Genomic DNA, 16,235 nt, shown 5'->3' on the forward strand with positions numbered 1-16,235 from the left:
AGAGACTGTGAAAGACTCACCTCTTTTGCTTCATTCTGCAGTCTCATGTTCTCCGCAATGTATGACACTCTCAATGGCCTCCCTGACCTCGGGCGACAGTGGCAACAGTGGCATTAGTCCTCCGTTTAAAGACTCGGAGCTAGAACGCTGGCTCCCACCGCTGACCTTAGCCACGCTGCCTCCTGTTAGCGCGCCCAGGCTGCCCATTCCTCCGCTCCCACCTCCAGAGTCTGCGGGCAGTTTGCTGGACCTCTGGTACCAGCAGCAGTTGCATCTTCCCTCGCAACACAGAGACGTGGAGCCTTTGCTCGGATCTCCACTTAAGTTATTGAGGTTGGAGAGCTCCGTGTTATTGAAAAGATACTGGCGGTTTGATATGCTGGACACCACACCGGAGGCCAATGCCTGAGGTTTATGCAACGTGGCTGAGTGGACGGCGCAGGACCTGGAATGCATGTCCTGGACGTTACCAGCCCCCGTGTCCTGCTCGGGCTCCCTTTCAGGGCGCGTCATGAACATCACCCTCGGCAGCAGTTCTAAAAACACGGCCCGAACCCAGCAGGGCATGGTGTGGGTCTTCGGCGTTCGGTAATGGACGTTCAACACAAAAACCGTGATGACAATTGAGAGGGTGACGAAGATCATGGTAAAGAGGAGGTACTCCCCGATCAGGGGGATGACCAGGGAGGTGGAGGGGATGGTCTCGGTGATGACAAGGAGGAAGACAGTTAAAGACAGCAGGACGGAGATGCAGAGAGTGACCTTCTCGCCACAGTCCGACGGGAGGTAAAAGACAAGCACAGTGAGGAAGGAGATTAGGAGGCAGGGGATGATCAGGTTGATAGTGTAGAAAAGTGGCAGGCGGCGGATGTACAGAGAGTAGGTGATATCCGTGTAGATTTCCTCGCAGCAGTTGTACTTGATGTCGTGTTTGTAGCCCGGGGCATCAATTATCAACCAATCGCCGGTCTCCCAGAAGTCCTTCAAATTCATGGTGGAGCCAATCAACACCAGGTCGATTTTGGCCTTGTCGTAGGTCCAGGAGCCGAACTTCATGGTGCAGTTCTGGTAGTCGAAGGGGAAGTAGGTGACGTCGATCTTGCAGGAGCTCTTGAATATCGCCGGAGGGATCCAGGTGACGTCGCCATTGTAACGGAGCAGCGCCTTTGTTTTGTCATCGACCTGGAAATCTCCAACTGCGCTGTAGAAGGAAGGCAGAGAGAGGGCTGAGCTTCTGATGGAGACAGAAAAATCTATTCAAAACTGCCTTTTTCAAAAAGATTCGCAATGCAATTGTAACAGTAACGATAGATGCAGGTAGCTAGCTTCACAAAAGCACCAACATCGATGTTAAACCTGGTTTTAAACCTGATTGTTACTCACTTGTTGTAGAGCACAATGTCAGGCTTCCAAATCCTGCTCGACGGCACCCGGATATATTCAACACCTCCGTATTCTTTTGGATTCCATCTTAGTTTGTAGTCATTCCAGATCTTAAAAAAAAGGCAATACTTTTAAGGCAAATTATTAGACGTAGAGCAATGCCAGAATAAATTACAGTGAAGAAAATCTTCATAATAGAGCCAAAGACTTTTTTAATTTAATTTAGGTATAATATTTACCCATTTCCCAATAAAATCAAGCCAAAGTAACAAGTGGGTATCAGAGTAAGACTCTACTGTGGTAGCTATGCTAACAGCAGAAGCCTGTGTCAAATAATGAGACCGTATCATAAATTTTCGAGTGGCCAAAGTCTTACACTTAAAATAAGTGTAACAGTGCTTTGCTCTGAGCACTAAAGATTAGCGTTCAGCCCTTTGGCGCTCGACTTTGACACAGATTTACTCAGCGTTTGTAATATGGGACCTGGAGACCTGCCCCACTTTGTTTGATTCAGGTTCGGTTCAGCGCACTCTGCACTGTGGCAGCAGAGACACCATGTGGGAGTAACAGAACCATCAAGTGGTTCCGCATGTCTGACCGATGAGCTCTGTCCTCCTTCAAGATTGTAATGAAATCAGACAGAGGTCAGACCGGTTTCATACCCTCGAAGCTCCCATCAGATACTGTGGCGATGTCAAAATGAATACAATATTGCCCTCTAATCATTCCCAGACAGATAAACTCCAAGAAATCTTTATTATCAAGATTTGATTTACTTTTGGATAAGGGGCGTAAATGGGTCGATCTTGTAAAATACTCCTTTTTGTGAATAATGGAACTCGTCAGTCATATCCTGGAAGATCAGATGGAGGCTTATATCTATGATATTGAGGCACGTTAGAACACTCACACACACACACACACACACACGCACACACACACACACACACACACTCACATACCAGAAAACTTACATGTCTCAGCCACAGATTTGTCTCCATGATCTGATTGACTTCATCCTGAGAACAGAGAAGAACTGTCAGTCAGCACTCACACCCAGAGAGAGCCCCCCCCCTTCCCCCAACACACACACACACACACACACACCAACAATGCGAAGGGCAGTGCAGGGAGAGAACACATCACAGATAATCAGTCAACGCACCGCTGAGGACTGTGTGTTTTTAGAAAGGAACACCTGAGTCCTCTGCGCCTGCGGAAGAGCACACGTGACAGCAGCACGGCCTTAACTTTTCCTTTAACAGCTCACTGGCAAAGAGGGGGGGAAAGAGAGGTGGGAGAGGGGCCAAAACGGAGGGGTTGGATTGTGTGTGTCGGAGCGTGCATGAGCAGATCTCATGACTCGGCGCACAGTATTAAACATTCGTGTTGAGTATCTTATGGAGGAACCCCTGCACAACCCCGTTGGATGCTAAGCTAACAGACTACAGACCTGTATAATGTTCCGCTCTGCACAATTTGGACCTGAACCAGCAGTAAATGCTCAGACTTCAGCGTAGCTGGACAGATTTTGGCCCCAAAACAGAGTTGTTCATTCAGGTTCTGTGGGAATTTTAAGTTCTGTCCAACGTTGGACAACAACTTTGTGTTGTTGTTCGCTGCTGATTTTCACCTCCCTGCTCAGACGTCCTCGGGCTCCGCCTGCAACATGATCGACGACGGTTCCATGACGGCTGACTCAGCCGATGAGCCACTGACAGCCTAAATGAGCTCATGTTGCACAGCTGTAATTGGTACAGGCTGACCAATTGCATCTGGATTAGCAGCACCCGCTGTCATCCATCAGCGCTGCCAGCTCGGAGCTCCAATTTTCTTATTTGTATGATCTAGAAAGATATTTTAGCCTCCCCACAACTCACAAAATGTAATGTATTTACCAGAGACATTCTGTATTAAATGATGTTTTTCATGAGGATGCACCCAGGACCCGATGCCCTGAATAAAGTCAAGCGAAACCTGTCTTGGTTTATTTATATTTTTAGATTAAACCGGAGAAAAAGTAAGTAATAAAACATTCGTGTCTGGGGGGTTTGAGGAGTGCCTACATATATTCGTCAGCTCCACAGTTCAGATCTCACCATAGATGGTAAAACAGAAAGAAACAAGAGGAACTGCGTTGTATTTTATTAATATATTAATGGGTGGCTACAGTTGATGGTAAATCGGTGCAGAACCAAGTCTGAGCAAACCTCAGACAGAAAAATGAGCGAAGTGCAAAACTCTGCACTCGCTATATTCTGCTTCTCTCGTTGCATAATTGACCAAGAAAGATTTTTTTTTCCATAATTTAGTTGTTCTTTTTAAGGCAGATGTGATTCCAAGTACAGTTTTATTAACATAAGCAGTGTGGAAGGGCTGACCTTTCTCTCCGTCAACATTAGCAGAGCTAATAATACTGTATGTTTTGTCAAGGTTGTCCAACAGCAGCCTTTTTACTTAATTAGTAGCAGGCGGTCAGACCTTGTCTGCAACTGAGACCTTGTCTGTCTGAAGGGATAGTTCGTCTGCCCCCCCCCCCCCCCCCCCCCCCCCCCCAGCAGCTCTTGCGAATTGCAATGATTGACTCTGCCTAAAGTGAGGGATGCTCAGACAGCTGACAACTCCAATCTGATCCGGGCGGCACAGATAGCGCCCCTACACCCCCAGCCCAGGGCTATCTCACGGCATTTTAGTGATCCTGAAACTTTTCTGCTCAAACCCTGAGGCCTTATTTTTTTTTTTGGTTTCAGCAGAACAAGCCGCGACGGTCCACTTACCACTTTGACCAGCTGTGACATGGACACCTCGAACTGCACGATGACCGGGTCGGTCACGTTCTCCACCGGCCGTATGTACTGGTTGTAGTTGGAGAAGATGACAGAGAAGAGTTTGTGCTCTGCCTCTGAGCAGCAGCCTCCTGAGCAGGAGCAGAGGAACACACGGCTCAACCTGCATCGATGCTTCAAACTCACATTTAAGGATATTTTACACCTCGGATCATCTTGTGGCTTCAGTGGGACTAAAACTGAGGCGAAACCTGGAGCGAAACTTTATGTTTCTGTTTGAAATGGTTACATTCCTCCTTTAGATTTCACTATTTTTAAGCAACAAGGACTCACCGGGTAGAAGAAACAGGAGCGAACATGCGCACAAAACGAAGTAGAAGCGGACTTTCATCTCGTTTGGAGTTGAGCGTCGTCGTGGCTCCGCTGCGCAGACCGGAGGAGAAAGTGTGGAGGGCGAAGGCGCGTCCGCGTCTGTGGAGCGACGCGGAGACACTGAGGCTGCGCGCTGCCGACACACGCAGCTCGTCCGTGTTCAAGCTGCAAAAGAAGCGCACAGATGTGGCTGAAATTCCGCTTGGCTTCAAAATCTGGCAGTCATTGGATATTAAATGCTTTCTAGGATTCTAAGCACTTTGCACATGATGTCATTCAAAAGATTGCCGCACGTTTGCGCGCTTTTCTTAAGCTTAATCATTTTTTATTTATATAGCGTCTTTTACAATCAAAATGTACAATCTATTGCAACAAACATTTTCGAAATTGGATTTAGTTCTTTTGTTTTGAGACAGTTTGATGCTGTTCAAATACTAAATATCCTTCAGTTCGTTAAACGGACCTATGAATCCGGCAAAAGGCCTGTGATTGATGTATTGATTATAATGACTTATATTGATTTAAAATGCTGTGTGTATAATTGCATTAATGAACCCATTCTAACTTTACCCACTTTAGCTGGATGACTGGAACTGTACATTCATTTGTTATATAAAATCTCCTTATGGGATAGAATACTGTGTGAAAACACACACACACACACACCACACACACACACACCCACACACACACACACAGAGAGACAGCTATACACTAGTGACAGAAAGCTGAAAGGTGCAAGAAAACCAGCCAATGCTACTGATATAGCAGCTGATCGGCTTCCCTTCATTTGAATAAATGTCTCACAGAAGAACTCACAGTCTGCAGAATCTCTAATGAGCCCATTCAGCACCAAGTAAGTGAACACTGGGAGTGTGTGTGGTGTGTATGTGCGTGTGTGTGTGGGTGGGTGGGTGAAAGTTCAGTTCAGAAAGTGTTTGTTTAGAGGAGCATAGTCACCTGCATCTGACATGCAAATAAGAGTCTAAAAGCTCCAGCTATGTCATAGATTACGAGAGAATATCTGTAGCCAATATGCAGGACTGGATGATGAAGTGTTCTATCTTTAGCTAATGAACTGGCTCTGAAGACCAACATTATCATAAAAAATAGATTAAGTAAGCACTTTGGCATGCCTCTGACGATTTTAAAACATGGTCTTTCGTGCAACTTCTGACACAGAGAGGACACTCGTTCACCTTTATTATTCACACATTAAACACACGTCATGTCTCACTTCTCGACATCGCGATTAAAGATGAATCACAAGCAAGCAGAGCGGACAAACATCTGACAGCAGAGATGTTTTCTCATCTCTGTGGCAGGAATACGTCCACATCTACATTCAGCTCCAACGCTGTCCTTCTTAATCTGCTTTTAACCTTCCCAGCTATACTTACTGAGTCGACGCATGCTTTTTAAACACAACAGTCTTGGAGTTTGGCCTTAGAAAGACCTGGAAATATCTTATCACACCTCCCTATGTGGTTCATCTAGTTAAGCACAATCACTACATGAGCTGAACTCCTCGGGTATGTAGATGTTGCTGGTCATATACGAGGCATATCTGAGCTGGGCTGCTGGATGGGAGTGATGGGATTCTGGAAGACGGGCTGGAGAAATAAGCCCAGGTGCCCACCACACACACAATCACAAATCCACAGGAACATGCGGTCCACCACCATGGCCACATACTTCCAGTCCTCAATCACCTGGGGGGAAAAACACACACAAATGTTGCTCTTCAGGTGTTTTTCATCACAACAAGCAAGTGTCATTTCTCCTGGGACAAGAGCAGTGCGGTGATTTGATGCTGCCATGACTGTTTGGAACCACCTGGGGGCAGAATGTGCATCACTGACAACTGACAAGACTCTTCAAATCACTGACATACTGTATTATTGTGTAGTTTTGTTTTGTCTATGTAGTTTGCTGCTGTCAGTGTGACAGTAAACCCATTTATTTCACATTTCCTCTGTTTATTCCAGTGATCCAGGTTCAGCTATATGTACATATTATATATATTTTTTATTTTTACTGAAAACTGATAAGTCCTTATCAGGTCTGATCCATTTAACCGAGGCCTCAGTGAAACGAGCCATTGACCCTTTCACCCCATTTTCAGCGTTGTCCTTGTCCCGTTTAGGAAAAGGGTCATTTCTCATTCCCTGCAGCCTCCTCGCATTGATTTGCCAGAAAAACGATTGATCACCAAAGTCTCCCTTCAATTTTCCAGGTCACAGCCGCTACATAAGGTTAGTGGTATTCCCCTTACGGACCGACAGTAAATATTTTCCCATCAATTTGATCTTGTTTATTGGACCAGAGCAGGTGGCGGTGAAAGACACCTCAAATTAAAATATAAAAAGCTTAAAATTGTGAGCAAACCCACCACGAAGGTTACCTACATGGACAGATTTCAGTTCATGTCTTAAAATATGCTTTTATTAACGTTACATTTCTTTCTGTGAAGGTAATTGTCATAAATTACCATAAAGACTGTGAGCAGGTCTTAGTTGACTAGCTTCAGCCTCACTGCTAAATCACTCCACATCATAAATCTGGTGCCTTTAAGCATATGCGTGATGTATGAATCCTACATTGAATAGGACAAAATGTGCATACATACACTCTGATCATCGTCGTCTTCCATCATGTGCTCAGCCACAAATCGCACCCCGCTCAGCGCCTCCTGGACATCAGCAGCCCAGTCCGCACCGCTGCTCTGCTGGAGGTTCTGGGTGATATTCAAACCACCGGGAAGGTAAGTGGTCGGGCGCAGGTCACCTTTTCCATAGCCGCAACTTAGAGAAGGAGCTACATTTTTCTGGCCGGGGGTGGAGAAGACAGAGCCAGGAGACAGCAGGGCAGAAGACAACATTGTGATACTTGACTTGGGTTGGCAACCCAAGCCCAAAATGTCCCTTTTTGCTCGCTGACACCTCTGGCTCTGAAGCCTCTGGCGTGCAGAGTTGTTCTGAGGGCGCCTTATGAACAGTAAGGATGGTAGTTTGACAAGAAATATCAGTTTGACCCAGGAGGGCATGGTGTGCGTGCTGGGGGAGCGGTGGTGGACGTTCAGCACGCACACACTGGTGATGATGGAGAAGGTCACCAGCACCATGGTGAACATCAGGTATTTTCCAATGAGAGGCACATCCAGTGAGGTAGGAGGAACGATCTTTGAGATCAAAAGCAAGAAGACGGTGAGAGCCAGGAGGACGGAGATGCAGAGGGTCATCTTCTCCCCGCAGTCTGAAGGCAGGTAGAAGACCAGGATGGCCAGAGAGGTGATCAAAATACATGGAATGATGAGGTTTATCGTGTAGAAGAGGGGCTTCCTCTTGATGATGAAGTCATAGGTCAGGTCCACGTAGGTGGGATCTAGGGGGTTGACAGTCCGTCTGCCTGGCAGTGCTAAGATGTCCCACTCACCACTGGGGGTAAAATCGTCCATGCTAGCTGCATCAGTCTTCAGAACCAGGTCAATTTCTGTGCGGTCATACGTCCACGAGCGGAACTTTAAAGTGCAGTTCTGCTGGTCGAAGGGAAAATGCTTCACTTCGATCTTGCAGGCACTTTTGTAGATGGCTGGAGGAAGCCAGTTGATGCTGCCGTTGAAAAGAACGATGGCGTTGGTGAAGACGGTGACCTCATAGGTCCCATCGGCGCTAAGAGGAGGAAAAAGAGGAAATAACCAAATGATTCCGCACGATATTTGTGCCATTAGAAATCTACTTTCAGATGGCCTCTGTCTTTAATGTTAACACAACGCAAAGGCTGCAGACTGATTTCAGCCTGGCAAAGCCGGTATAAAAGTGGTGCATATGAGTCAGGTAGTAATAAGCAACCAAGACAAACGTCAACCAATCGTGATTAGTTAATAGTCCCACTTCAGGCGACACCTCACAGCTGCTTACTTGTTGTACAGGACAATATCTGGGAGCCAGATGAGTCTGGAGGGAATACGTAGCTTGTTGATGCCTTCATACTTTGCTGGGTCCCATGATAATCTGTAATCCACCCAGTGCTGCAGAGACAGAGGGGCAGAGATAGCATCGGGCCTGTTTTCCATTACGCTTCACACAACCAGCTAATTCATAATTGCACGCTTCATTATTGAGCAGAATGTGTTTGGAGCTCAGTTAGAGAAGTGCTTCATTCCACATTGATTGGAGAAAGATACAGTTTAATTCAAGTTCAACTGAAAGGACATTTAAAAGTGTATGAACGCGAGCTTCAGGCCACCGACCTGCATCAGCCAGAGGTTGGTCGTCATTATCTGCTCTCTTTCGTTCTGGAAGTGAAACAGCAAAACACAAATGGCACATTTTGCAGTTTTTATATAAACTGATAGAACAAATTAAGACATATTCTTTAAAAAACAGGAAACAATGTAAGAATTAGACAAAGGAGACCAGTGAATTGGTACTGATCCAAGCCCATACTCCACCCTTGCAGCTGAAGTCTGAATAAGGGCGTAGCCTCCACTATAAATCAGCGGAGGACTCCCCTCACTTTGGAAAAAGCAGCTTTATGGCCTCTTTTAATCCACTCGTGCTGAAGCTTCAATCTGGATCTGACAGAGATCACAGCTGAGCTGCTCTCAGAGCTACAGCCGTGTCTCTGCACAGCCTTTTATTTTGAGTTAACCTCTGCCTCAAGCTGCTCTCCCCCTCTTCTGCTGCCCTCTGTTAGCCCTCAATGCGACAATTTCATGCGGGACCAACGACTTTTGACTTCTCACCACGCTGATGAGCTGAGCCAGAGACACTTGTAGCTTCACCGGGACTCTCTCGGTCCTGTTGGAGGCAGGCCGGATCAGCGGGTTGTAGCGATTCTTCCCAAGTAACCAGTTCATGAGACGCTCCTCGGAATCGGCACACCTGCAACCTGACGGCACACCGTGGTAAATCAATGAGTTTAAGGACAAGACTGTCATTAGTCCTGTATAAGAACACATAATAGAAGCATTGTCCTTTGTTTGTGGAGTCCTCAAGGTTAGATTAATAAAAAAAATGTTTTTAAAGCTTTTAAGCATAATTTAGTTGTTAAAATACATTAACTCCCAGTCATATACACGAAGTCAGGAAATCACCTGACTTCCCCACAACCCTAACGACCCTTAATGCCACCGCCTTTAGATAATGGCGCACTATTTTTCCTTTGGTACTGAATATATGGTATTATAACGACATTACGCTGGGTTATAAGCAGACAGGGGCGAGGAGCCTGATTAACTTAGTGGACATGATGTTGCGCAGTTGATGTACAGCTGCACTCTGGTGCGGGTGCAACGTTCTGCTGTTTATGCATGTGCATTCATGAAATATTCATATCTGGACAAAATCCATGACTCTTTCCAAAACACTTGGGGCGCATTGGCAAAATGGTTATTAGTTATTCAAAAAATCCTTGAGGAGAGTTTTGAAATCAGTCTATAGAGGGCAACTATTTTGATTGTAATTCTGCTGTATCCTGAAGCCGGATCACTGAGGATGTGCCTCAATGGGCCTTGAACAGCAACAGCCAGCTTCCTCCCCCCTGCGTCCTTGATAAATGGCGCCCACGTCAGCGGTGCAGACAGGGCAGATTGGAACTGATGATCGGTGCTCCTCATCTGGAGCAGAGCGGATACATGTAGTAGCATCTCTTCCATTTCCTTAACATGCAGCAGGTTATTAATGTCCCCGTCGTCATCGGGAAGAGCTGAATCGACGCACTTGGGAGACGGGCCAATGAGGTGAGACTGTTCCTGATGGGAACAGTGAAGAAGAATTGCCGCTATGTCAATAATCTACAGATGCATTTTTACGGCTGCACAAGTGCAGAGATTCATCATGTGGCCTTTGTGATGGGTGAAGTGATGCACACGTTCATCACAAGGAATCGTGTGTCTTTATGGGCCCTTCAGAGCTTCGGTCATTCCCCCTCGGGGGAAAGTAAAGACAACCGCTAAAGGAGCCAAAGCAGATAAGCTGCATCTGTAAGAGAAACCGTGTCAGTGCTGTTGTTGGAGGAAAGGTCAGCCAGCAAACAGTGAGAAAAACATGATGGCACCAAAAGGTAAAACAGTTCTAGATCTATAGTCAAGATTATGGAAGATAAAACTATTTTTTTCCTTATTGAAAATCTTGATATACTGATATAACCACAAGTATTTTCACCAAACAGTTCCATCCCGGGCCATCCATGACGGTATCTGAGCAAAGGGACAAGTTTAGGGAGTGTTTCGGGATGAGTGATGGTGATTTTTAATTAGATTAGCATCTGTGTTACTTTAATAAACGTTTTGTTTGCAAACTGTCTCAGACTGGTCCTGATCTTTTAATAAGTTGAATTTCCGATGAACAACAGACTTAAAGGTTTTCATACTTTGAATATGCAGAGCAAGATTTTTTGTTTTTATTCATTTTATTTGTCTAATTTTTACCTGGTACGCTGAAACGCATTTGTGGATTAAAATGTGCCTTTTGGGAAAATAAAATCCGACATGAACTCTAAATGATATGTGCCATTTATCCAAATCAAACGGGGCTAACAGGGACTAAAAAATGACATTAGTAGATCGACAGCAAAGAGAAAAGTACTTACAGTGGACCACAGAGAGGAAATAAGCGACGATGCAGAGAGTCCGACCATTTTTTCGGCAGCATCTGATCTGCTGGAGTCCCCGGTCACGAATCCTCAAAGCTGCGGCGTTCAGCGCTTTTCTTCCTGGTCATGCCTGGCTCTAATTACGCGTTACACACACACATACCTGCGCTGATCGCTGAAATAGTTCGTTTACTCCGATAAAAAGATCATGAGCTCCAACGCGCTGTTAATTCAAGAGTTTCCCCAATGAGAGTTGAGCGTCAACGCGTCTTTGCGCAGCCGCCTGTCCCGGAGCGCTGCGTCCCGAACAGGTCCGGCACGTCCCGTCCGCGATCAACTGATAAAATCATTATCACTTTTAAAGCTAATGTACAAACTATAGGTTTCATTGTAGACAATGATGACACTCGAAGCTGAGAAAGGTTCATTCATTACCAAACACACTTGGGAAATGGTGAGAAGTGAGAAGAGAGGCTGTAGACACGCCTGGGTACGACCTTTCCCTGAACTCCACACCCCGTAAAGAATGGCAAATGAATCTGTCAGCTCAAGGTTACGATGGAAAAATATTAGCATTCAGTTTTCCCTCGCCTGTTGTACAAACTCAAAGGAAATATTTCACGTAATTACTTTAAAATGGCAAGTCAGACGCCCCCCCAGCTTGTGTCAAAGTTGGTAATAAAAGTCCCAGATGCTGGCTGTGGCTGCACAGGTGCACGGACCCAGTTCTCTCTTCTCTAAAAGATTATTTTTTAAATAATTTGATGACTGACCTTTCTTGAGGTGGATTCACCACCTTCACACAGATGATGCGCGGACAGCAGTGAGGCTTAGAACCCTATTATGAGTCAATAACATGTCCCAGGCAGGGGCAGCCTGCTGTCGCTCACCTTATGCACTGTCAATAATTCCATTTATCACAACAGACACGTTTTCCAACCAAACATTTTCTGCTGTGCAATATGACAGTAAACTCATTTGAGTGAACAAACTAGAACCCCACTGCACATGGTCAAAGTAAACTTTAGAGCAGGTAACACATGCATATCTCTGCAGAATATAAAATCAACTCATTTATGAGCAGCTGTATATGACAGAGGCGCTGAGGAGACAACTTGATTTGTGATGAACTGATAGAAACACCTGGCAGAGGGGAACACTAATGCACTCATAAACCAGGAACTGCTGCATCCCACCAACTTTACCTATAAAACATGCCAGGGTGCTGCTAAGAAGGTCCCTCTGCACTAGAGTTGAATGGCTTTATTACAATAAGGAGAGTTCAGAAGACAAAAGGAATGTAAAAACACAACAACAACAAATCTCAAAGTGACTTGGCTGAAAATAATAAATAAAAGCTTTTGTCATTTATCATCCTTCATTATTTAGTGTATTTATCATTTCTTCGGGGATAATTAAATGATTTTAAGCTGGGCCTGGAGGAAAAAAGTCAGTTCTGATTAATAATGAACAGATGCCTTAAATACAAGGTCGGTTTCATCAGCTGGTAAAGATGCATGTTGTGAAAACTCCATTTATGACATTTATTAGTTCACATGACTTGTTGCACAAACTGTCCAGCTTAAGCTTTCCTCATTACATTTATTTATTTTCTTATTTAGTATGAGATTTCCTCATTATAACCTTGAGAAAGACACAAATCTGAAGTCCAGCAACATTGCTAGATATTTGCAACACCAATTTTACTGTCAGATTCCCAGCCAGCTAAGATCTTATACCTTTCAGTGGACAGCCATAATAGAATACAAATAAATTTCTATTTTTAAAAAAAAAAAAAGCCTCACTTTCATAAAAATATGTGTCAATTTAAATCCTCACTTCATAAAATATGTGGTCAATTTAAATCTGAAACAGGGTGAACACATGATAAAAGTAGGGATCCTGCCAAATAAAACAGATGGATAATGGGTCCACAAAAGAAGCTGCCTCAATAAAGTGTCTTCAGTAAATCCTCACTATCAGGTATATATAACCTCTGACAACATTAAAAGTATTTTTTTATGATTTGTTGCTCTTTTATGTTTCCTTTCCTTTTGAAAAGGATGTTCTCTGCCACTGCATCCTCCTATTAGACTTGGGAATTTTCCTCATGCAATTTAAATAAATACATCAAAGTTGCTATGCTAAATTTAATAACACGGATGACAGTTTGATTTTGGACGCGCCAACGTGTTGGCAGACATTTAGAGTCGAGAGTGACCCGGTGAGAAGGAACGGCTCATCAAGAATTGCTGCTGCTGCTGCAGTACCCAGCTGGGCCGCTGCAGTCCCTCCGTATGGGGGATATATATCATGCAGGCAGTTCATTACCTGGAGTGCTTGGCTTTGGTACCAGAATCACAGCCTCCTGTAAGGATATTGATCCACTGCCCCTTGCTGCCTGTGTAGTCAACCCGTCTCTTTGGCTCATGCAAGAGGGTGGAGTGTCAATGATCAGAGGAGGCATCGGAGACATTTGGTTTGCATAAATTTAGCTTTCTTTAATTGTGGGTGTCATGGTGACATGGACAGCCTCGAAGTTCCTGGAACTGATAATGACACTTATCGGTTATCATATTTAAAACAGTAAAATCCAATAGTCAGCATTGTTTTCATCAGAATCCATCATTCTGATGGATTAGCCCTTTGATAAATGCATTCTTTTGATAGACAGAACATCTGGTAGTGAATATGTTGCACTGCAAATGGATGGATGGATGGATGGATGGATGGATGGATGGATGGATGGATGGATGGATGGATGGATGGATGGATGGATGGATGGATGGATGGATGGATGGATGGATGGATGGATGGATGGATGGATGGATGGATGGATGGATGGATGGATGGATGGATGGATGGATGGATGGATGGGAGGGAGGGAGGGAGGGAGGGAGGGAGGGGAGGGAGGGAGGGAGGGAGGGACGGGACCATGTTCAGGGGCCAGGTTTTACCTACCTGAGCTAACAGCCCAGGAGCTCTGCTGGTCACAGACTCACAGTGTAACTGCTTTGTATCCCGACCCGGGCGGTCCGACTCTCCAGGATTTATGACAGTCAGCACACAGAGTGAATCAGGACTGTCAGAGAGGACAACAGGCTCAGACCTCCCGCACTTCAGCTGCTGAGCTCATCTCATTCGTCCCGCGGCGGCTCGGGTTACCGAGACGAAACCTTCCAATCTGGCTGCAATCAATCCTCTCTGCCTCAGACAAGATCTTAATGTGCTTGTAAAGGTGTGTGAGTGGTCGCTGGAGGAGCTGGAATCCAACCAAACCTCTGAACGTGTCTGACCACTAATTTCTATGCTGCGTTGGGCAAAATGATGCAGACAAACGAAACACTTGGCGGAAAACATATAGAATTTGTTACAGTGCGTGGGAATATGAACTCACTTTAAAGTGTTCTGTTGAACAAGTTCTTGTAATTGTGTGTCCTCGCCATTGTTGGCTCCTCTCGCTGCGTCTCAGCGGACACAGAATCCCGATTTAACGATGTTGGTACATTTGGCTGAGATTACATCTCGCTGGTGCCATCATGTTCATGTTACCGTCAAACCTTTTCTCCTGGGAGAGCCGGGGAGGGCTCAACCCCAGGGTCCGCCGAGGCCCTCGTTATGGTGGGGGACGGGGTCAGAGGGTGAGATGGCTGCTCGCTCTACAGCTGTCTGCTAATGAGGGAGGGCTGAGGTTTTGCACATCATCCCCAGTGCTGCTCGACAGCACTAAAAACCATTAGGAAAACACACGTTGTCTTTAAATTTCAATCACTTCTGTCTGCAATCATCCACAAACGTCTGCAAATTGGGAGGGAAGGAAGTGACACAGGATCTGTGAGCAACATTTGCATGATAAGACATTTAGTGGAGCGATGTCTGACTTGACTTTATAAGCAGATGTTGATGTTTCACTCAAATAAAAGTCAAGATTATATGCTTGGGTCTACAGGAATCAATTTAGTTTCATTCATCGTTGCTGTATTTTAGTGATTTTATTTCCAGTTTTATCACTCACCTTAGTTATGACGGTCTGGGCAGCATCCTTAATTAATTAAATGTGTGTTTTAACACAAGCAGTGTGGGAATCAAAGTTTGATTAATTTAATTTGAGGTTAATGTTTAATGATTGAAGTAATTCTACCTTACGTCGTCATTAGAATTCTGCACTGATGAAGAAAGACCTGTTCTCCAGCACGCTCTAATTTGACCTGTCAGAATGGTTTTTGCTGTCAGGTCAAACCACATCTGATCTCTCTCTCTGTCCTTCTGTCTGTCTGTCTCTGTCTTGCTCTCCGGATCTCGGATCTCGACGCAGAGGTTCCTGAGTGGCCACAGGTAGAGGTAAATTGGATGTGTCACAGCTCTCAGGAGTCCAGATGGCATGTTGCTCCCCTTGAGACCCTCTCCTTCTTGAAGTCTCCACTGTGATGGGAATAATGGTTTGAAAATCTTATCCGCCACATACAGCTTCTCAGCACAGCCACCATATGTCCCTGGTTGCACGACGTCCCTCCCGGCTGTTGAGAGGACCGGTTTCCAGAGTGTCCTGCTTATAAATATTAACAAGGAGAAATTGTTAGATGAAACTGGAAAACCTGTGGTACAACGGCATGGAGAGAACCTGCAGACTCCACCTGAGTCAGGAATTGAAGCCACAACGTGCTATGGAGTGAAAGTGCTCAGCACATTAGTGTCTGTAAAACAATTTCATGACCTCTGACCTTTGTTCTTTGTCTAGTTGCTATTTGATCTTAGTGTGATGTCAGAACACAGAAAAATCCTCAGGACTTATATAAAATGTCAGTCTTGGAGCTGATCTCACGACTGGTTTCTCAGTGTCAGGTGTGGACCTGCATTAAGCAGAATTCCGCACTGATTTCAAACAAGTGATGAAGTCAGGTTTATTTACAGCCCAAAATAACAAACATTGTTTTCCTCGGAGTTGTTGTGACCCTCCGTGTTCCTATACCCTCAAACCAGGTCAGTAAAAACCTGAAAAAAACCCTTTTAGAGAAAAGAAGACACCTGAAGGAGACCACGGGGGGAGAGACGGGTCTCTCTGGGACGGACAGACGTGCAGGAGACGCCACATATCAG

General features: G+C 45.1%; 1 protein-coding gene and 1 pseudogene across 1 annotated transcript; both read right to left on the minus strand.

Moving 5' to 3' along the window:
- Positions 1-20: 20 nt before the first annotated feature.
- Positions 21-4,665, minus strand: LOC115248188 (neuronal acetylcholine receptor subunit alpha-3-like; annotated as a pseudogene).
- A 1,052-nt stretch (positions 4,666-5,717) lies between these two features.
- LOC446019 (neuronal acetylcholine receptor subunit beta-4) lies at positions 5,718-11,470 on the minus strand. Its single transcript, XM_003969583.3, has 6 exons — positions 11,136-11,470; positions 9,289-9,434; positions 8,794-8,838; positions 8,462-8,571; positions 7,171-8,212; positions 5,718-6,253 (listed from the first exon to the last, which is right to left on the minus strand). The coding sequence occupies exons 2-6, from the start codon at positions 9,400-9,402 to the stop codon at positions 6,092-6,094; spliced, it is 1,473 nt and encodes a 490-aa protein (XP_003969632.2). The 5' UTR covers positions 9,403-9,434; positions 11,136-11,470; the 3' UTR covers positions 5,718-6,091.
- Positions 11,471-16,235: the final 4,765 nt, after the last annotated feature.

The sequence above is a fragment of the Takifugu rubripes genome, unplaced genomic scaffold, assembly GCF_901000725.2.
Source record: "Takifugu rubripes unplaced genomic scaffold, fTakRub1.2, whole genome shotgun sequence".
Classification (NCBI taxonomy): domain Eukaryota; kingdom Metazoa; phylum Chordata; class Actinopteri; order Tetraodontiformes; family Tetraodontidae; genus Takifugu; species Takifugu rubripes.